Below are 22,012 nucleotides of genomic sequence, written 5' to 3'. Positions count from 1 at the left end.
TGATTCATATCACAAGCAGATACTCCTGGAATTGAGGACACAATGTTCCAGTGTAGATCAGTATGCCCATTAATGTAGCAACCTTATTCAGGACATTTAAAAAAAAACCTCTGCCTATTTCATCACGAGACAATAACTTGTAGAAAGTTAGACCCACCTCTCTCCTAGAAGAATGAAATGTTTTAGGAAATATTAAAAAGGCAGAATATTATATTTTCCTGGATGAGAAATTGAGAAACATGCTCTTGGAGACAGAAAGTCAGCCCCAGCTCCATGCCCCCGGCAGATATTTTCGTGTCAGCTTATCTATAAAACAAAAGACTGGGCCAGCCTATCTACAAGACAAAAGGCCTTCAGCTCCAGGAAGATGAGATTATCAAAGCCATTCAGCCACAATAGGAACTACATTACATAAGCCCAAGGTTCCACCAAACTTGATTCAGACAAACATAACTCCACATGGGAGTCTGACTACAGCAACCAATAGAATACATGCCCTTGCCACAGGAACAAGAAGCTCAAGTTCAAAGCCCAAGAAAGGGTATAAATAACACTCACTCTCCACTCCATGTGGTCAGCTACCCAGGACTTCAAACCCATGTGTTCACCAATAAACCATCTTTCCAACCAGCCTTCATGTTTCCAGTCTCTTTCTCCCCACTTGGAACTGAACCCAGATGGACATTTCTTCCAACAACCTCATCATAGTCTGCAGAGAAACAAACTCTCTATTTCACTGTGTATGTCAACTCATAAAACTGCTTAAAAGAAAACTGCTTAAATGTCTTTGAAAAGAAAGACATCTACTACTTTTCTAAAGGACATTAGTCCTCCTGATCCCTTTCTTCTCTGCTAAATCATACAGGATAGGCAGATTCTTCCTAGAAGGGCGTTGGTTCTTACCTGATACGCTTCTTTTCGTAGAGCTGTTGAGAGTGTCCAGGTTGGGAGGAGCTCCAGTCTCGGCTCTCACAGGCTGAGCTTGAGATTGAGGAACGCCCTCACCATCACGTGGTCCTCCAGGCGCGCCCCAGTTTTGCGAAGACGAGAAGGAAGGTCCTGTCTCTCATCTTACTCAGGAAAAAATATTAGTTTGCTCGGTCGAACAGCAGGGTTTCCCACCAGACGGCCTACGGGTGGGGCTGGACACTCTCAACAGCTCTACGAAAAGAAGCGTATCAGGTAAGAACCAACGCCCTTTTCCATAGAGCTGTCTCGAGTGTCCAGGTTGGGACATACCAAAGCTTGGCTAGTCCTGCGGGTGGGCTCCCGTCTGGAATGGGACCTCTCCTGGAACCCTGATGACCCGCTGGAGGACACGCCCAACAGGAGAACCCCTCGGAGGTTGGAATGCCTCAACGAGAGGGCCTGATGAAGGAGACGGGCTGTCTAAAGGTAGCCCTGCCGGGACGCCACGGATGCTTACTGAGACCGTGGGGCAAGGAGACTAGGTAGAGCGGCCAAAACCTTGTTAGGGACCCGCACGAGGAGCCCGGGCAGAGGCGGGGATGGAAGTTCCCCTGAGAAGACCTAGCCAGAGTGAGGGGAGGCGCCCTCAATAACCGGAGGGTCACCGTTGTGAGGGTGGCGATGGGACGCCCTAGGGTGTTATGGGATGACCCTGTTGGGAACCCCCTGAGAGAACTCCAGGTCAGAGTGATGGAGGGGAGACGTGAGGAGTTCCCAAACTGTGACCTGTGCTAGTGGGGACCAAGTTTGGTTCCGCCCAGAGCGAGGCGGGGTCGGCCCTGCTCAAGAGCCAACTGACCGAGGACCGCCCCAGAGGAACTAAGGGTAGTAGTGAGGACCAGGGCAAGGGGTCCGTGTATCTGGATTATGACGCTGTGGGCCGGGGCCCAGAGAGGAACCCCAGCTAACATGGGGTGGGGATAAATGTGTTGCCGGCCAGATGCCCTGGGGCAAGGTGAGGAGGACAAGGGTGCTCAAGACTATGAGCCTGCGTCCGGGAGCCGTATGGTCTACCAGGAGTCTTGGTATGGAGAGGTAAGGCAGATATGAGGATTAGGCTTCCCCACGGTTTGGGCAAGGCTGAAGAGAAAGAGATTTTGCAGGAGTTAAGTGTCAGAGTGGAGCCAGACTAGGCGAGAAGCCTGAGGAGGATTGGCTTTCTCGCTCTCCTTCTCCTCGTTTTTATACTTGTTTCTTTCTTTCTTTTTTGGGGGGCAGCCACCTGGGGGCGACTGCATTATCGGGAACGACGGAGCGAACCTCTCCGGATCCCGGGAGGGCTTCCTGGGCGAGGTGCCTCCGGACCTGTCTGGTTCCGATCGGTCGGGAGGCCTGTAGGGAGAGGATTGGTAGTACCTGGAGAAGGAGGAAGAGCGGGAAGAACCTTGGCGAGAAGAGGGAGAGGAACCTCTGAAATCAGACCTCCTAGCAAGAGAAGGGAGATATTTGCGCTTGTTGCGGGTCTCGGCCAGGAATGGGTCGAGAACCGGTCCAAATAGCTTCCCCCAGAGATGGGGGCTGATGCTAGCTTAGCCTTGTTTTTTACGTCCGCCTGCCAGTGGCGGAGCCAGAGAAGGCGACGGGCAGTGACCTGGGACGAGATGGCCCTGGTGGAGAATTTTGCAGCCTGGAAGGTGGCGTCTGCAGAGAACTCGGCCGCTGCCAGGATCTTGGCAATATCCTGGTGCGCTCTGAGATTAGCTGCGGTGCGTGCTGCTTGAGCTGCTGGAGCCACTTGATGGAGGTTCTGGTGAAAAAGACGCGGCCGTGGAGGCCCTGACCGCCCAGGCGTCAGAGAGATGAGCGCGGCGCAGGGCCAGTTCAGCTCGTTTGTCCTCGGGCTGGAGAGCTTCGAGTGACTCGCTGGGAGTTCAGCGGGAGGCCAGAACTACTACGGGCTCGTCCACAGGGGGGATCGAGCAAGATAGAGAACTGCGGTTCAAGATTGAAAAACCGCTTGTCCTGGGCGTTGGGAGGAAGGAGGCCCCGAGGAGGCTAGCTGCCTTGAGACCATGTCAGAGAATATGGGTGGGACAGGAATCACTTCGGTTTCCACCACAGGCTGGGAGAAAATAGAGTCGGAAGGAACCCCGATGCCGCTGGGTTGGGTGGGGGGAGGGTTCAGGCCCGAGGTATTCCTGGCCTTGAACAGGAGGGACCTAAATAGATGTGGTTTAAACAGCCCCAGAAACGCGGGCTGGCCTGGAGAGAGGCCCTGTCCTCCGACATGTCCCCTTCTGGGGGCCTGCTCCCAAGAGGAGTTCACTGTCTACGATAGACCCCAATTCGAGATCCTCCTCGTCCCCAAAGAGGGTAGGGTCCCGAGTTCCTGGGCCTCCATCTCCTCCATCTCCAAGGGCAGGGTCAAGTCCCCGTGGAGAGCTACCTGACCATGCGAAGTTGCTGATCCTCGAGCCTCGGGGGCCTCAGGCCTAGGGGCCAGACCGGTCAGCTGCTGAAACTGTTGTGCTATCCCGTGCCGGATGGCCAGCTCCATCGCTTGTTTGAGATTTTTGGGGATTTCCACCGTGGGGGGTGGGTGAGGCTCCTCCGGGCGCAGACCTGCAGCAGCGGGGGGAAGGTGGCCTCAGGGGCCTGTCCAGGCTGCGATGAAGAGGCAGAAGCAGGGGAGGAGGGAGGATGGGTGGAGGTAGAGGGAGTGGGATTGGAAGGGTCCAGAGGCACAGAGCTTGACTCCTTAGAGCGTCTGTCAATCTCCTTTTCAAGGGCCCTGTGTCGCCTAAGGGCATCCCTTTGAGAGGCTTTGGATGTTTCCTGTGCTTGTTTGCGCAGGTGATGAGACTTAGCCTTGGCCTTCAGGGAAGTGCCACGAGATGCATTGTCGTCTGCCATCCGGAGAGGAGAAAGGAGGAAAAGCTCTTGATTAACGTGAGGTGATTAACAAGTCTGGACACAGCCTAAGCAGGGGCCGGAAACCCAGTACTGCTTTCGCACCCCCCTAGGTCAAGGGCAACAGAGGTGCTTTGCACGTTGTTGAGAAGTAGGGCCTAGCCCAGAAGCCAATTGCCAAAGATGGACGCCAAAAACCGTCCCTTCCGGGCGGACCGGGAAAGGGGATGGCGGAGCTGCTACCTCCCTTGCTGGGGAGAGACTGTGTAGCCAGTAGACTCCTATATCTAGAGGAGTACCAAGGCAGGATTGCAAGTTACCAGCAGGGATTTGGACATTCCAAGGATCTGCCCAGGAATCAAACACAATGCGGCCTGCAGGTAGGCCTCGAGCAGTGGCAGGCATCCCTGGGGCTACCAACCAAAAATTTTAAAGTAAAGTGCCATCACGGGTCCTCGGACAGTTGCACGTTTGGATGCGGCCTACGTAGAGGCCGGGGATCCTAGCGCACATTTCGCACCCTCCTTTTGATCAAAAAATTTTTTTTGTATTTAAAATAGGAGGCTGTTGCACAGCAGGGCCTAGCCCAGAAACCAATTAGCCAAAAGTTGAACGCCAGGCAGCTACCCCTGCCGGACGGACCGGGAAGGGGATGGCAGAGCTGCTAACTCGCCTGCTGGGGAAGGGCTACAGAGCCAACTAACCCTGGTTAGCCTGATAGAAACCAAGCGCAAACAGGCAAGGATATAGGCAGTCCGGAGTCTGCCTATAAAACATTAAGAAGAACCCTGTTATAGGCCTCTGAAAATGGCGCCGGCCATGCGGCCACACACAAGATGGTGGCGACTCCTGCCACTCCCAAGATGGCTGACGCCACAGGGAGCCCAAAATGGAGGGCGCAATGACGAGGCAATCCCCAGCGGCGGCTATCACCCAGGAGAAGTTAAAAAGGCCCGGAGGCCACAAAGAAGTACCTGGGAGAGGCAGGGAAGCATCTCCCTGGGTTAGATGGCGTTCGCGGGGGGGAAACGGCGAAAGAACAAAACCAGGCAGGAAAGAAACGATGCAGCTTCGCACGGAGCGAAAAGGTGGCAATCGGAGCAGGGGGGCAGCGCTCGAAGCGCTGGATTCTCCCTTAAAAGGATAGTGAAACAATTCCCCTTAGAAGAAAAAGGCTCCCTAGGGAGCTCAAACCTCAGTTTCCTGCGCTGTCTGAGAGTCCAAGTTGATCAAAAAAACACGAGGTGCTAGAACGACCAGGAGCAAAAGGAAAACCAGCCTGACTGCCACGAGGCTGAGCAAAAAAACGGGGCGCGCCTGGAGGACCACGTGATGGTGAGGGGCGTTCCTCAATCTCAAGCTCAGCCTGTGAGAGCCGAGACTGGAGCTCCTCCCAACCTGGACACTCGAGACAGCTCTATGGAAAAAAAGACAGTCCTGAAAGCTGAAAGGATTGAAACACCTTAAAATTGGACTCAAAACATGCTGAGTTATGTTTTGGGCTACACTTCAGAGATTTTTTTTTTTTGAACACCCAAACACAAAAGTTAAACCCTGACAGTTATCTGAAAATGAACAAAAGTTGTGTGTTAACTTGCAGGAGCAAAAATTATTGCCATGGAAAGTTTTATCTGATGCAAAGAAATCTGGCTGCCTAGATTGAGAAAAAAGACACCTTCACCTCCAATGCAACTTCTCCATTTAATTCCTTCTGCTCTCTAACCTTGAGAAAGTGAACTCTGTGAATAAGCAGAAGCTCAACCTTATTATGCCTCCCTGAGAAAGTGAAATTCTATCTTCTTAATTAATTTATAACAATTGGTTTGTTTTGCTGATGCATATCGGCTGCCTTAGAAAGTACCCTCCCCCAGGAAAGATGTCATGGTTTGATTTTTAGCTAAATGGAAGAAGCTAAATGAAAAAAAAAACTTGTGATTTGCACAACACACAAGTCTGCAAACCATAATGTATAGAAACAGTTGAAACCAAACTAGGAGTTTGGGGTTTAATGTGATACCAGAACCCAACCACTGACATCTATTGAAAAAAATAAATTGTACAAGAGCTTCTGGAGACTGTCAATGTTAAAAAAAATATATGAGAGGCTTGCAGACCTTTTGGTCATATAGGTAACAAGGAAAATAAGAGAAAAGAGTTATCTAAAATGAGAAATAAAATATATATTAAATAAATCTAATACTATCTTCACAAAGTTAACAAGCATCAGATTACCTAATAGTAATACTGCTAATACTAAAACATTATAATACTAATGAATAATATATCAATAAATAATAATAAACAATAAACAATAAAACAAAATACTAAACTGCTAATACTAAGCAAATACCATTCAGCAATTTGCATCAATATAGAAGCTAAATCAGAAAACTGGGAAAATCTTGTTTTCCTTCATACGCTATATTTTTTTAACAGGATCAAAATGTGAACTGTTTTCTCAAGAAACCTAATAGTTATTTTTTTTCTTTAAAGTCATTCTTCCTTTTCCAAAGTACAAAAATGCAAATGGCCATTGTTTCTTTCTCAGATTCAGTGGACAGTTTCACAAAATTCCAAAAAAGGCAATGTTTTCTGGTTAGATACCAGTCTGCCACTTAAAGAGGCTTGGGAACAGATACATACCAGAGGACAGGAAGGTCATTCAGGATATCTGGACCACACTGACAAATCTGGAAATAATTACCGCAATCTCACCTTATATCATGCACTTTTTTTTTCTTTACCACAGTCAAGACAATCAGCAAATAATCAATAATAAGTTAAGTGTAAGGGCAATGCAGAACGTTTCAAAGTGCTCACCCTTAATGCAGAAATTAGAAATAACTTCTGGCAGAAACAACGTACAATTTAAAGGGATGCTGTCATAGGGCATGAAGTGACATGCAACTGACTGTTGTACCTTGCAATTTCTAAAACATTCACTGATTTCACACACACACACACACCAGTGGTGGGTTTCAAAAAGTTTTCCTACTGGTTCAGTGTGAGTATGTGCTTTGCGCGCATGCACACACTTTGATCATATGCAGCATTTGCAACTCACCTTCTGCTGCAAAACCTATGTGTAAAATAGCTGACGTGTGGCAATCGGCTGTGCCGCGCAAAGCAGCTGAGGTTGAAAAGCAGGAAATAAAGGTCAGTATAGAGCCAGGGCAGATGAACTGGTTCGCTCAAAGATTATTGTCGGAGCTACCAGTTCAGCCCAACCGGGCCGAACCGGTAGAATACCACCACTATCACACACATACTAAGCCATGGCTTATTTAAAGAAATTTACATGGTTTAAGTAATAAATTGTATAAACTACTGACATGCCATAAGGCAGAATATAGCATGATAGATGATTTCATGAAGGAAAAACTCCCCCATAAATGAGAAGAACTGGTAGAAGGGAACGTATTTTGTAACAAATGACTTTCTCAACCAGAACAGAAGACCCACTGAACAAACATCAAACTCCCAATAGATCCATATTTTTAAAGCCAAAATTGTGTCCAACAATATTAAAATAAGCCACTGCCTTGCTTGAGACTTGATCACAAAACTAGCATCATTAGCCCAAAGAATCAAGATAAAGTACATAAGTGGTAATCTCACTTGGTCTACTAAAAACATAGAATACCTTTAGGAGGAAGATTAGATTTAATTACTAATGAGATATCTGAGTAATGTTTCTTACAGTAACAGGGCATGAAGAAGCTATCTTACAACACTTTTATACTGCATTTACATTCCACAAGTTAAGGAAATGTTATAGTTAAGGATAGATGAAAATAATAATTTTTAACATTATTCCATTGCTTATTCAACAGAATGTGTAATAATATACTGAGTAATTTGATAGAAACAGTGCTATACAACTTTAATGCAGCTTGTTATTTCAAATCAAAAATTATGGAATATTCTTGTGGGGGAAATCTATAAACAAAATAAGAGAAACAGATTATCTTCTGCTTCTGTTGGTCTCTTTTTCTGAAAATACTTGAGTTTACTTTTCCCTTTTTTTCATAAGCTTCCTTTCGTATTATGAGACCAACTTTCTGTTTAGTCCCATTATTCAAGAGTGAACTGGGTTCACTCATCCCAATTGTAGAATTCTATTAACCTATCCGTCTTTTCGATTCTGTAGAAGCACTTTATGATGGAAATATATTGATAAAAAGCATTTTTAAATGAAGCTATTTTAATTGTTACTACTTTTAGTAGTTTGCAATAATACCTTGCCTTGTGCTAGTTATAACCCATTGTTGCAACTAAACTATAATACAATCAAGAAGCACAACAAAAATAAGCCTTCAACACAAAACAAAAACACAATGTTATTTGGCCACTATATGCTTAGCAGCAGCAAACACAAAACATATAGCTTACTACTTTTCTAAAGTAAAAGATTTCCTGTTCGCTACTTATATGATTTGTTAATGAATTTTGGGCATATTACAGAAGGGCTGTCAAATAGTTGATTGAAAATGGGAAAGGTTAATTCCCTTAAGTCCCATCTGCAACTGAGAGAGAACAAAGAGGCTATACAAGCCAAGAAAGCATATGTTTTAAAGATATTTGGGTTGCCTGAGAGTGTTTGCTTTAGCACTTAACCATAACATATATGGAAGCTTATGTAATAGACATCATGGGCTCTCGCAAAACCAAAATTCACATCTTTGAAAAGAAAATTTTTAACAAGATAGAAGAAGCTTATGAGTACTACAAAGTATCTAGCTGAGAAGTTCACTGTGGAATTATCTTTGGGAGTACCAATCAGTAAAGTTCATTTTTCCCAGGATCTGCAAAGTTGGCAACTGTAAAGATTTGTGTACTTTAACTTTGCTGGTTGGGGAACTCTGGGAGTTGAAGTCTTAAAGTTGTCAACTTTGTAGACTCCTGATGTAAACAAACATCCTTCCCTCTTCCTCATTTTGGCCTATTTTCTCCCTATTTAGAAATGATACTAAGAAGCTACTAAAGTTTTTTAGTCATCCAAAACACTGAAACAATCCAGCATCATCATGAAGTCCTCCTACAATCCTTCAGGAGAGCCCTCATAGTGTGTTAGAGGGAAATGCAAGTGAAATGCTTATTTTAATATTAATATATTTCTGAAATATTTGAAAGCCTCATGGCAGTTTTCAATTATTGTAGATTCCATTTTAGTGCCAAGATTCCCAAACGGAATTCAGATCATGGTTTAAGAAATCATAAGTGGCTGGGATTTCAGTGTACCTTAAGCCATTATGGTTTAGACTGTCTCTTGAATGAATTAGAACAAGAGTTCCTCTTAACCCTTAACCCTTTTATTTTAATCTTTTGTTTTAATCCGTTGCATGAAAAGGTCAAGAAAGACACAATAGAAACACCAAAACATTACAGAGAGAACAAACAAGAATCTACTTTTTATAAATGCAGGAACCATTTACCATGGGTGGGTCGTCATTTCCATTAAGCAAATTAGAAAACTAGAGTAATGCAAATACATTCAAATAAATTAATAGAGACCGGTCTTTAGAACAAAGTTATTCAGACACCAAAACACAGTGTACAATTTGCAAGTTATTGCAGACATGCATTTAGGGCCTAAGCTGACATGCATTTAAGGTCTGCCATATTACATTCCAAGGGTTCATAAGCCAACTATGAAAAACATTTCATTTGGTCAAGGAAATACCAGTATTCTTCCTATTTTAAGCTTTTATCATGCATTTCCTTTTATGGATAGTGGGATCACTTTTTGTTTCCTCCTAAAAGAAGTTAGAAACTCATATATATCCTGGCTGTCCACCAAGACAAACAAACAAACTTTTCAGCACCAGATCACCTCTCACAATGCCCTTAAAGATAACAATCAGCAAATGAATAAATGGGAGGAGAAGGGTGACTAAAAATAGCTATTCAAAGGGGGGGGGGGCACTGACTGAAGCCTTCAGTCCTTGAGGGCGAAAGGAAGAGAAAAAACCATCCTCTCACTCTTCTTAGCTTTCCTTAAACACCATGAATTCAAATGGATTTCTTTCAAACTATTTTTTCTGCAGCTAAGCCACTTTAAGATGTTCTTATTTGGAAGAAGAATTGCAAACAGACCCAAAGGAGTGTGGGTTGTTATGCTGCATGGATCAACAAGAGAGCACATGAATTTCACTGTTCTCAATCATCCCCAACTGCATACCGTTTGAAGTTTCTCTCTGTGTGTGTGCCATTTTTCTACAGCGTTTCTATCAAGACTGCATATAGATACAACCCAAAAGAGCTGCAAAAAACTGCCCTAAAAGCAAGATAATGGTATCCAGGCATGGAGCTCTTGACAACAGTAGGGAAGAAACAGTTTTAGCATCCAAGTTTACCCTACAGCAGTGGGAATTCCTGATAGTTTCCCATCCCACCAGTTACAATTTACAGTCCTGCTTAGCTTTTTTGGAAGGCTGGTTGAAGTCACCTGCTGTGACTGAGGAAAAAAACTTCAGCTATACATTACCTCCTTTCGAACAATAAAGTGTGAGAAAATCAGAAAACAACTGCTGTCCATTAACGTGTAAGCATCAGAATGAACATAGCTGATCTTTGACACATTAAGAAAAACCCAGAAGCCTATTCATTTGATATTAATAATGGTTCATAACATTTATCTGCGTCTTCATGAATGTGCAATTAACATACATCAAAACCACTGGATCATCCATTCATGCAAATCCCAAGCACAAAGGTTAAGATCATGCTTTCAATTTCAAACAGGTCACTACTATATTCTACTAAACCCCAATTGATAGATTTCAGTATTAGAAATTGGTTTTAGAAATTTACTTAAGGATGCAGTTGCTTTCATGGGTAACAAAAACTAATTTTAATTTACTGTTGCTTTTAAATGTAACTCTGCTTGAACCAGTGTTTTGATGCTAACTCCCAACAAAGGCCATAAAAATAACTAGCATTCGCACACTAAAATCAACTGCATGCATGAGTGCCCCAAACCTCAGAAGGTCACAACAGACAGCAGGAGAATATAAAGAGCCCTGTTTTTTGGTCTTGCATTTCTTTATCAACATATCATTACTAGCCTTTCTGATTGTATTTGGAACAGGAAAGTGCTGAACACTCTGTTCTGATGTAGCTAAAACACAACCTAGTTCCCTTCTATTATCAAAGAAGCAATTGGTTGGTATACCAGAATGAAGTACATTATTTCCAGACTAAAAAGCAGTGTCCATCAACACTAAACATTAATTTTAATCAAGAGTGGTGAGAGGGATGGTTACACACACTGTTTGCATATTTAGGATATAGTTTGGTCAGTTTCCCAGTCAAGCCTACAGTCTTGGGATTTCCTGATGATGTACAATCACTTTCTGATTTAGCTTTTTCTCCCCCACATCAGCCAGCTGAAATGTACCCTTTTGATTCTCCAAAAGTTGGAAACCAGTAGGTAGGCTCTGAGAACAGTGTCCAACTGTTTTTAAAAATACTAAGGTATCTATTTCAGGTATTAAAGTTGTTAGAACTCTCTTCGCTATCAGGAGAATAGATTACTAGTGATTACAGCTTCCAGCAGAATATAATATCTATAGCTCAGGGTTCAACTGTGGAGTCCTTGGGATTCTGAGGGTTAGGGTTATGGTTAGGGATTCTAAGGTTGGTTGTTTGCATTCACAATTGTCAACGCAATTGTGAATGCATTTCAATAGATTTGTTCCATCTGTTGCTGGTTAGCTACAACAAACTCATAAGTTTCTTCTTTTACTGACAACCAGAGGACAATGTAGCATCTTCCATTATTAACCAACTAGGTAACACCGGTGCAAGTGAGGATGAGGTTTGCTCCCTATTTATATATAGTCAGTGATAGACAGACAGATGTTGGATAGATAGATAGATAGATAGATAGATAGATAGATAGATAGATAGATAGATAGAGGATAGATGGGTGGATGGATGGACATATGGATAGATGGATGCATGGATGGATAGATACCAGTAGATGGTAGATAGAGAGACAGATAGATAGATGATTGATAGAGGATGGAGAGAGAGAGAGAGAGAGGGAGAGAGAGAGAGGGAGAGAGACATAGATGATATAGATAGATGGTAGGTAGGTAAATATAAAATAGAGATACATATATAGTTAATGTTTAGTGAATCAAACATTAATCAATATATGTTTTTAAAGCAATAAACCATTTTGGACAAAAAGAACAAAAATATTACAATAACATACTTCTAAATATGTTCATAAACAGAATTAATTCCAAACATTATTGTTTGGTACTAACATAATATACTTAACCATGAGACAGACAAAAAACATGAACTACTCAAATTTAGATATTTAGATATTCCACAAGATAGTTATGGATGCTGATTGTTAACAGACAGTACTGATAATATGTATATTTTTGCAACTGTTTAAAATTTTCTAGATTCTCTTCTTGGTGATCTAGCGAATTTATCATAATACAGGTTATATTCTGAATTGTGGGGTTGGTTTTTTTATGTAAAATTGTAAAAAAAAGCTATAACACAATGCATTTCAATAGATTTGTTCAATCTGTTGCTAGTTAGCTATATTTCCCGAAGCAAAACAATGAACTCATACATTTCTTCTTTACCTGATAACAAGAGGTCAATATAGCATCTTCTATTCTAAAGACAGCCCTTACAAAATACATGAAACTAGGCAATCTAGGACGAATTAAAATATCTTAGTGAAGTTTCCTTGAAAGTATTGACTCACTGAAGAAGAAAACATTTTAAAATGTTTTCTTTTTGCATTTCTTTCATATTTCCATTGTCTGTGATAGCCACCTGCTTGCTCTCAGAAGGTCAGGATGCTTTCCTCTGCGGTTGGACTATCATCACACACAATAAGGGCCCTTTTATAGATATAGTAACTTAAGCTTCCTTTTTACTGAAAGCGGCTGGCTTTGCAAAAAGTAATGCGGTAGCTTGAAATAGCAACAGGAAACGCATTCTGGTTAAAGGCGGCAGAGAATTGCCCTTTCCCAAGCCATAGCCACATTTCTTTCTCCCAAGCAATGTAGGATTTTCCCTAGTTAGTGATCAGCCCAGCCCAAATTAGGTCACTGTTTTCTTCCCTCAGCAGTCAATCTCTACCCATCTGCTTGATTGATATAGGACAGCGATGGCTAACATTTTCAGCACCAAGTGCCCAAAGTGCGTGTGCAAACCCCCAAAATGCAATGTGCGCACATCCCTCGTGCATGCGCCCCATCCTCCCTTGCATGTACCCCACCCCCCACGCATGTGTGCATGTCCCCTACATGCACATCGTCCCCGCAGATGCGTGGCAGAGACCTGAAGGCCAGATGGCCAGCAGGAGGCACCCATGTGTGGTGGAGTAGAGCTGCAGGAATGGCTCGCGTGCCCACAGAGAGGACTCTGCAGGCCACCTTTGGCACACGGGCCACAAGTTCGCCATCATGGATATAGGGTGTTCAGTGAAACCAGCCCCTCCCAAACACCTGTGTATTGATAAAGGAGACTATTTGTAGCTCAGGGCTGAAAGAGGAGTCCTTGATGCCTGAACCTGGTTATTTTCTTGCAGACATCTCATTACCCAAATTAGGTAACATCATCAGTGCTAGTGCATCATCTGGTTCTGACGCTATTACAGGTAGTCCTTGACTTACAACAGTTCATTTATGACCGTTCAAAGTTACAATGGCCCTGAAAAATGTGACTTATGACTGTTTTTCACAGTTAAGTCCTTTGCAGCATCTCCATGATTGCATGATCAAAATTCAGATGCTTGGCAACTGGTTCATATTTGTGATCATTGCAATGTCCCAAGGTCATGTGATCTCCTTTTGCGACCTTCCGACAAGCAAAGTCAATGGGGAAACAAGATTCACTTAACAACCAGGTTACTAATTTATCAACTGCAGTGATTCACTTAACAACTGTGATAAGAAAGGTCGTAAAATGGGGGCAAGACTCATTTAACAAATGTCTCACTTAACAACAGACATTTTCGGCTCAATTGTGGTCATAGATTGAAGATTACCTGTATTTAGTTTAGGTAATGAAACATCTGCAAAACAACCAGGCTCAAAGAGCACTAATCTCTCTCTCTCTCTCTCCCTCCCTCTCTCTCTCTCCCCCCCCTCTCTTTCTATCTTTTGAAAAACCAAATTTAGCTAATATAGTCTGTGTCTGGATGTGTAGGTTCCACTAAACTATGGTGTGTTTTAGACATTTTATAGAATTAATCACACTAATTGTCACTAGGCCACAGGCCTTGGATTACCATTAAATAGTTGGATTAACTTCGATCCAAAACTAGACATATCTCATAGGTCTTAACCCAGAGTATGAACCAAGCCCATTTCCTCTCAGTGGAGGTCAAGAGGAAATGAGCATGCCCTTGAAATAAAATTTTAAGTAAGAAAAATTACTTAAGTGTCCATTTCTGACACATCCAGTAAGTCATTACTTCTCTTAAAGTTCAGCTAAATTCCAAAATTGCATACCTCATAGGAGGTGTCATAGCAACCAACAAAAATATTGCTATTAAAATACTTACTAACAAAAGTTTTACAGGTAGTTGACTTACAACAGTTCATTTAGTGACCAAAATTCGAAGTTCGACTTAACATCTGCAGTGATTCACTTAACCACTGTGGAAAGAAAGATCGTAAAATGGGGCAAAACTCACTTAACAACTTTATCGCTTAGCAACAGAAACGTGCGGCTCAATAGTAGATATAAGTCGAGGACTACCTGTATTGTCACATGATATAACAGGTGATACTCAAAAGGCTTTTTAAACATGCTTACCCGAGAGATAGTGAGAGGCATGTTGAAGTCCTTCCCACCTTGGAGCCTGAACCCCCAAGGAGCTGGACCCACCAGTGAAACACTGTAGTTATTCATGGTCTTCTGCAGTTGGTTATAATTCTCAGGGGAACAACCTGTAAGAGATATTTGAAGATTCTGAATGCTAAAAACACAACCCAAACATCCAAAATAATTAGATCAGGTGCTAATGTTCTGACTGGGTTCACACACTGCACTAACCACAGTAATTTTTATATCTTAATACAAAGCATATAATCTAACAGGGGTGATAAACTCAAGGCTCGTGGGCCAGATTCGGCCTGCGGTGTGCTTAGATCTAGCCTGCGGGGATGTCCTGCAAACAACGAAGGACCGGTCCGCAGTGCCTCTACCAGCGAAAACAGAGCTCACGAGGGATGCGCATGGCCCTCCCGAGCTCTGTTTTCATTGGCAGAGGGTTGCAGGAGGCTGTTGCATCTGAAAACAGAGCTCGGGAGCCCATTTTCGCTGGCAGAGCACTCAAGCCACCACAGCTCTCTCCCCCAACATGAATGACGTCAAGCTGGCCACGCCCATCCTGGGGTCCCCGAGGTCAAACACAACCTAGTTTGGGCCTCAATGAAATTGAGTTTGATACCCTTGATCTAGGACAACCACAGAAACTAGGAAGCTTCCCTCAAAATTTATAATGGACAACCACACAATCAGCTTTTATATATTTCCTTCCAGGAATCTTGAACATTCCATAGGAACAAAAGGGGGATGTGTTTTAATTATTTGTTGAATGAGCCATGACTAGATTTACACATCAGGCTAGCCTGAACCAAAGAAAGCACAAATGTCAACTTAGCAGAAAGTAAAATTCAAGCCAGTCTATTTTCTTTCTCTCTCTCTCTCTCTCTCTCTCTCTCTCTTCCTGTCTATACAAACAACTCAGATGCAGAATGACTGATCCCTTGCTATCCATGATGTTTCAGAAGAAAAATGGGCATTCTCAACCTTCACCTGGTTTTTGAGAAGAGCTTCCTTTTTTACAGTCCCCATGCAAGCCAGCACACAATAGCCACTGAAATCATGAATAATGTCTTAGTCAGAATTAGTGGTTCTCAACTTTCAACTCATATGAAGTGTCTGAAGATCATTTTGCAGGTTCTGAATTGCTATCCCCGCCCCAACGTATACACACAAACGTGCCAATGTTACATTACTTGTATTATTATAGTGTCATTACTGGCAGAAAATTGGGAACATAAAAAATCTACAAACATCTTTGCATCTCAAAATGTAAAAACACCCGGCCCTAATTTCATCAATATATCCACTTTTTTTATTTTTCATTCTTCTCCCTGAGCATAGTTGTTCTGAAAATAGATTTCAGGAGTAAAATGCAGAATAAATTTAAGTCATGGGTATTGTTTAGAGACTCTAGCTTAACTAGAGTCTCTAAACAATATCCACAGTTCAAATTTAACAATACCTACGACATTACCTCTAGGAAAGGTATTTCATTCTCTTACAAAGCGGAAATGCTTTTCATGGATGCATTATGAAAACACCTGATGTTTGCCTGAAATAAAGTAGGCTGAAAACCAAGCAGATAAAATTTTCTAGATATGATTTGTTTTCTCTCTGCAATTCTAAAGTCACCCAGGACGAGAACTCCATTAATTCAAGTTAGCTTCCATTGTGGTCTATCCTTAACAAGGTTAAGACATGGCTTATTTAGCCATAGAAAACTAAGACTGATAATAACTTTATTGTCACTTTAAACATACACTGATTAGCATACATTAAAATGAAATTTCGCTGTATACAGCTCTCAAAGGTATACCTCCAATCTACACTACATAAACATGAAAAAATAAATGAATAAAACGATGCACATACCCACATATATTATATAACATGGCTTGAGGGATAGGTCAGAACTGTGACCTAAACTATTTTGGTCACTGAAAAATGAACCTGATAGGAAAGTGTTAACTCCACCTCTGCCTGCTCAAAGGCGGGGCTTAAGACTTCTTCCTCCTCCATGAGGAAATCTCCCCTTTTCATTTGCAATAGAGTGTAATTTGACCTTTTCTTTACTGAAACTCAATCTAAATCCATCACAATTACAGTTGGCATGTGCTACTTGTAATCTGATCTTCAGTTCCGTGAATCTCCTTTCCATCCATTTTTGTAGAAGGCAGAATTAAGGTTGACAGGGAGAGGTTTGTTTTGGGAAAGCAAAAAAGCCCTTACTCTCTATCAGGAAGAGGTAATAGTTAACTCTTTCCCATTGGTTCATCTTTCGGTGATGGAGAACGCCTGGGTATCTTCCTTGCGCTAAGCCACAAAACATGATTTATGATCAAAACACACTATAACTTAGCTGGAGGCTCTGAGCGCAGACTAAAGAATAAGCAGTATGCCAAATAAGCTTTTTAGTCTTTCCAGCCCAACAGAATGTTGGAAATAAATTAGAAGAGGTCGGTTTATATCTGTCTAGCTATCACAGAATAACTGTCCAAAAACTAAAGTGCCTAAATTTAGTGTAGAGAGAAGTGCCAGCAAAAGAAAGCTGGAGTTCAAAAATAGGCCAAATAACATTGCAGGGGTTGTGAAGGAAAACCTCTTACTTTCCCAGTACATAACTAGGAAAGATACAATCCGGCTGCCCCTCTATATGTTGCCAACTGTTCCATTCTACTACCACACTTGTAGTTTCCCTTCTATAGTTATGACTTACCATGGACCGTATACAGCATGTCTGATACTTCCAAATGTACCTACGCAGAGGCAACCTGTTATATCATAACAAAGAAAATGCAGGAGCCTTTATATCCACTGCTGGCAAAGAGGCTGTAAGAAATTCCAGCAAGGAATGAATGATCTGCAAGTTTATCCTATCTTGTTTTTTCTTTCCAACTTAACATAATGTTCAAAAGGAGTTATGGAAAGGGGCTCATGATTCTGTCTATACGTTAGCAGGATAATTCTTGAAAAAGTCAATAAAATAGGAGCAAATCTGTTCTGAGGAAAAAAGCCTGCAAAAGACTAAGCTTGAAAATGGGCCAGATTTGATTAGGCACTGGAGAGAAAGAAATCGAACCCTCCATGTTATCTCTGAAGGTTGAATAGACATCTCCATTCTAAGACCCTTTGTGACCCTAATAGAGCTATTATGAAGGGGTCAGAAAGAATTCTACAAGTAATGTTCTTTGCTTTCTATCTCACGTGTCATTTTATAAATACAGGTGGTCTTCAACTTATCATCAGTCATTTAGGAACCAAATAATTAAGGCTAACTGGTTTTGGATACCTTGTAATAAGTACTTGAAATAACATATGGGAATCACTAGGGTTTGTAGCACAAACACACTAGCATACAACTATTATAAACAGTCTATCTCAGCGCAAAAGTTACTTGGCATTAATGAAACACTTTAAAAAGTTTCTTGGAAAGTAAAATATTTCTCTTCTAGCCTCAGATATCTTTTTGATGATGTTTAAGCATGCAAATCTGGTGGGAGGAGGAGGGAGACTGGAACTAATCGAATATTAAATAGTGGTTCTTAAATCCATAATCTCGTATCTATTATTCCATGGCATCGTGATAGCTTCCAAATGCTTATTCTTATTCCCCTCGCAAGCACATACTTAAAATAGCACCTGAAAGTATTACTGAAAAGCACTCATTAGAAATGTACTAAAAAATAAAAGTGCTTGAATAGTTTAGCTTGCCAGTGGATCCTTTTATGAAATCTACATTTTCCTCCAGGTAACAAGAGCAATGGAAGAAATTGGTAGCTTCAAATATGCACAACTATGCACATATAACATATGCAAAAGTTGCATTTATCTGCATGCACTAACAGAAACCCCAGAGCTCCATTAAATCTTGGTAAGCAGACATCTCAAGAAATGTTACCCATTTGGTGCCATACATTAAAGGACAATATACCAATTGCTACAAAGTTGAGAGAAAGGGGAGCGGGGAAATACACATATATGGAAGGGGTCTAGATTGTTTTGCAGCTGCCCAAAAAAGTCATGAGCACAAAGAGCAACGAAAGCAAATTTCTCACGCCCTACTACGAAAAAGAAAAAATTGGCCTGGTTGATTTTATTTTATTTCCATTGTCTTTTAAACATGCCCGGAGTTACTGATTTACCAACAGGCAGGCAGTCGGGGCCACTTAAGGAAAAGTCTTGCTGTGATGAAATGGGTTGGTGGCTGGGGAGGGAGGAAAGGAGGTGTGGGAAGCCCCCAAACAGAGGGGGGAAAGGGGAGAGATAGAGAGAAGTGGGGGAGGGACAGAGAGAGAAGGAGGGAGGGAGAGAAAAAGAGAGAGGGAGAGAAAGAGAACAGAGGGAGGGAGGGGAGGAAAAGGAGGGGGAGAGGGAGGGAGGGAAAGAGAGAGAGAAAGAGGACAGAGGGAGGGGAGGGAGAAAAAGGAGAGGGGGGAGGGGAGGGAAAGAGAGGGAGAGGGAGGGGAGGGAGAGAAAGAGAGAGGGGGGAGGAAGAGAGAGGGAAATAGAGAGAAGGGAGAGGGGGAAGGGGACAGAGAGAGAGTAAGAGAGAGGAGGAAGGGAGAGAAAGAGAGGGGGAGGAAGAGAGAGGGAGAGAGGAAGAGGAGGGAGAGAGAGAGACCGGGGAGGGGAAAGAAAAACAGAAAAACCACAATCTGACAAACTAATCTCGGGGGACCAAGCCAATATTAAAGAGGACACTTGTTGCCGCTTTTCAACTCTTGGATTTTTTAAAAAAGAGGGGGGAAGGGTCGGGACTCGAAGAAGCGTCACCTCAAAGCAGCCTTTCAAAGGCACGTCTGCTAAAAAGCAACGCCACGGGAAAGGCCGGCTGCAAAAAAAAAAAAAAGGGTGGGGGAGGAAACGTTTCGCGACGGAACTAGGAAAGGGACTCAACAGGGTTAGGGCGGCGAAAAGATATGCTCTCTGTATCTTAGCTCCGTCTGGTACTGCCCTGGGCGCTCCGGTCGTAGTCGTAGCAGCTCCCCCAGCCCTTTTCCACGGCTCCCCTTCCGTCCCCAAACTCCGTGCAAACTTTAGCCGGCGCCTCCACCACCCAGCCCTCCCAATTCCGCAAGGTGCCGCGGGCGCGCTGCTCCTCTAAGGCAGGGCTCTCCAACCGTGGCCACTTTAAGCCGGGGGACGGAGGACGGGGTGACTTCAACTCCCAGGATTCCTCAGCCAGCTGGCTAGGGAATTCTGGGAGTTAAAGTTCCCCCCGGCCTAAAGTGGCCAAGGTTTGAGAGCCCTGGGTCTAAGCGCGCAAAGCCTCCTCCGCCCGCCTCGGGCGCCCTTTTATTTCCCGCGACCCCGCTCCCGGGGAAAGCTTTTCCTACGGCCGCGGGTGGAATTCTCTCCCACTCCCTCCGTCCCTCCTTTTCTCCTCAGCGAAGCCCCAGCGAAGCGACTCACTTTCCAAGGCGGAGAGAGGCTGGAGAGGCGCGCGAGCGGTTCCCACCAAAGTGGCGTGTGCGCGAAAGAGCGCAAAGTCCAAGCCCGAAGAAGCTCTCTCGCCCCGAGCTCTTGTTTGCACTTCCGCCCCTTTCTTCGCTCCTCCTCCCCGCTCCGGCTCCGGAGGGCCGGCGAGGTTTGGCTCCAGCAAAGAGCGAGAGGAGGAGGAGGAGGAGGAGGAGAAGCGGGCGGGGGCAGCGGGCTACTTTCCGGCCTTGGCGTGCGCCTTCGTTCCCGGCGGAGCCTCGGGCGCCCGCAGCCTTGCTGGCCGCGATGGACCCCCCGACCAGAATTGCCGGCTGAACGAGGACGAAGAAATAAGAGACACGCTTCCGTGGGAAAGATCTGAAATCTAAATCAAGCGCCTTTTAACCACGTTTAACAGGCTGGACTTTTCATCAAGTGCCTTAACCACGTTTAACAGGCTTGACGTTTCCACCTCAGAGAATTACGCAGAGTCTGCGAACTTCGTCCGCCTCTCCAAATCGATTTCGAAATTATTTTATTCCAAATGCGCATGAAAAGCGTACGCGACCCGTGGAAGAAGAGAGCTAGCAAAATGCGTGTTTGCGTGCACACGTGCAAGAGGGGAACCTGCGGGTCATTGTTATTCTGGACTATTGCCATATTTGCTGCCATCGTGTGGTTGTATGGATTTTCTCAAGCAGAGCATTCCTTTGTTTCACTAATAGCAACAGACACAACTTTGATTATTTAGTTGCTGTTGACCAAGCTTTGCTTTTTTTTTTCCTTTGTAGAAGGAAATAGATTTACGCAATTTCCAGAATGTCTTTCTAGGACAGGGTTCTAGAAAGGGTTGACAAGACTATGCATTATTATGCATAGTAGTATTACATTATGTGTAGTATTATTAAAGGTAGTCCTCAACTTATGACCACTATTGAGTCAAAATTTCTGTTTCGAAGTGAGAAATTCATTAAATGAGTTTTGCCCTATTTTACGGCTTTTCCTGCCACATTTGTTAAGTGAATCACTGCAGTTATTAAATTAGTAACACGTTCGTTAAGTGAATCTGGTTTTTCCCCATTTATTTTGCTTATCAGAAGGTTGCAAAAAGGGATCCCATGATCCTGGGACATTGCAACCATCATAAATATGAGTCCGTGGTCAAGCATCCAAATATAAATACCAGGGTGATTTACTGCAATGGTTATAAGTGTGAAAAATGACCATAAGTCAATTTTTTCACTGTCATTGTAACTTTGAACAGTCACTAAGTGAAGTGTTTTTAAAGTCAAGAGCTACCTGTAGTTGAAATAGTATTTATTATTTGGTTTTTATCCCACCTTTGTTATAAGTAACTCAAGGCAGCAAACATATTTAACATTACTTCGTCCTATTTCCCCCACAACAACAACCCTGTGAGGTGGGCTGGCCTGAGAGAGTGTGACTGGCCCAAGGTCACCCAGCCAGTTTTCGTGGCTAAAGCAGGACTAGAACTTACCATCTCCTGATTTGTAGGCCAACATTTGTTCTCTTCATATAATAAATGTTAGGGATTAATGAATAATCTGAAACTTCATGAAGAGGAGGATACTGTAAGGGCCATTACAGAGACGATATTTCAGATGATAACTGCCAGCGTTACTATATATGGGAGTGAGTACACACATTGAGTAAATTATGATTTGGGTTAAGTGTCATTCAATGAATAAGTCACAAGGTTTACATATTGTGTTGAGCTATACACTATGCTTTACCAATAAGAATAGAATAGAACAGAACAAAACAGCATTGAAAGGGACCGTGGAGGTCTTCTAGTCCAACCCCTCCCTCGCCCAGGCAGGAAATCATATAGCATTTCAGACCAATGGTTGATCAAACTCTTCTTAAAAACTTGCCATGTTGGAGCGTTCACAACTTCTGGAGGCAAGTTGTTCCACGGATTAATTGTTAATTTCTCCTT

General features: G+C 43.2%; 1 protein-coding gene across 7 annotated transcripts in view; it reads right to left on the bottom strand.

Moving 5' to 3' along the window:
• The window catches only part of PDLIM5 (PDZ and LIM domain 5), a 139,850-nt gene extending 119,430 nt beyond the window's left edge, over positions 1-20,420 (bottom strand). For 3 of the 7 annotated variants that reach the window (XM_087935910.1, XM_087935912.1, XM_026698312.2), the window contains exons 1-2: positions 20,047-20,250; positions 14,620-14,753 (exon numbers count right to left, since the gene is read on the bottom strand). In XM_087935910.1, the coding sequence (XP_087792036.1) occupies positions 14,620-14,715 (96 nt within the window). In that variant the 5' untranslated portion in view covers positions 14,716-14,753; positions 20,047-20,250. Of the gene's footprint in view, positions 1-14,619; positions 14,754-17,350; positions 17,401-20,046 lie in introns of those variants that run through there. The other 4 variants (XM_087935911.1, XM_087935909.1, XM_087935913.1 and 1 more) reach the window with 4 other exon arrangements.
• Between the last annotated feature and the right edge of the window lie 1,592 nt (positions 20,421-22,012).

This window comes from Pseudonaja textilis, chromosome 6, assembly GCF_049901715.1.
Source record: "Pseudonaja textilis isolate UNSWEBS1 chromosome 6, rPseTex1.2, whole genome shotgun sequence".
Classification (NCBI taxonomy): domain Eukaryota; kingdom Metazoa; phylum Chordata; class Lepidosauria; order Squamata; family Elapidae; genus Pseudonaja; species Pseudonaja textilis.
This window is presented reverse-complemented; position numbering and strand designations above follow the sequence as displayed.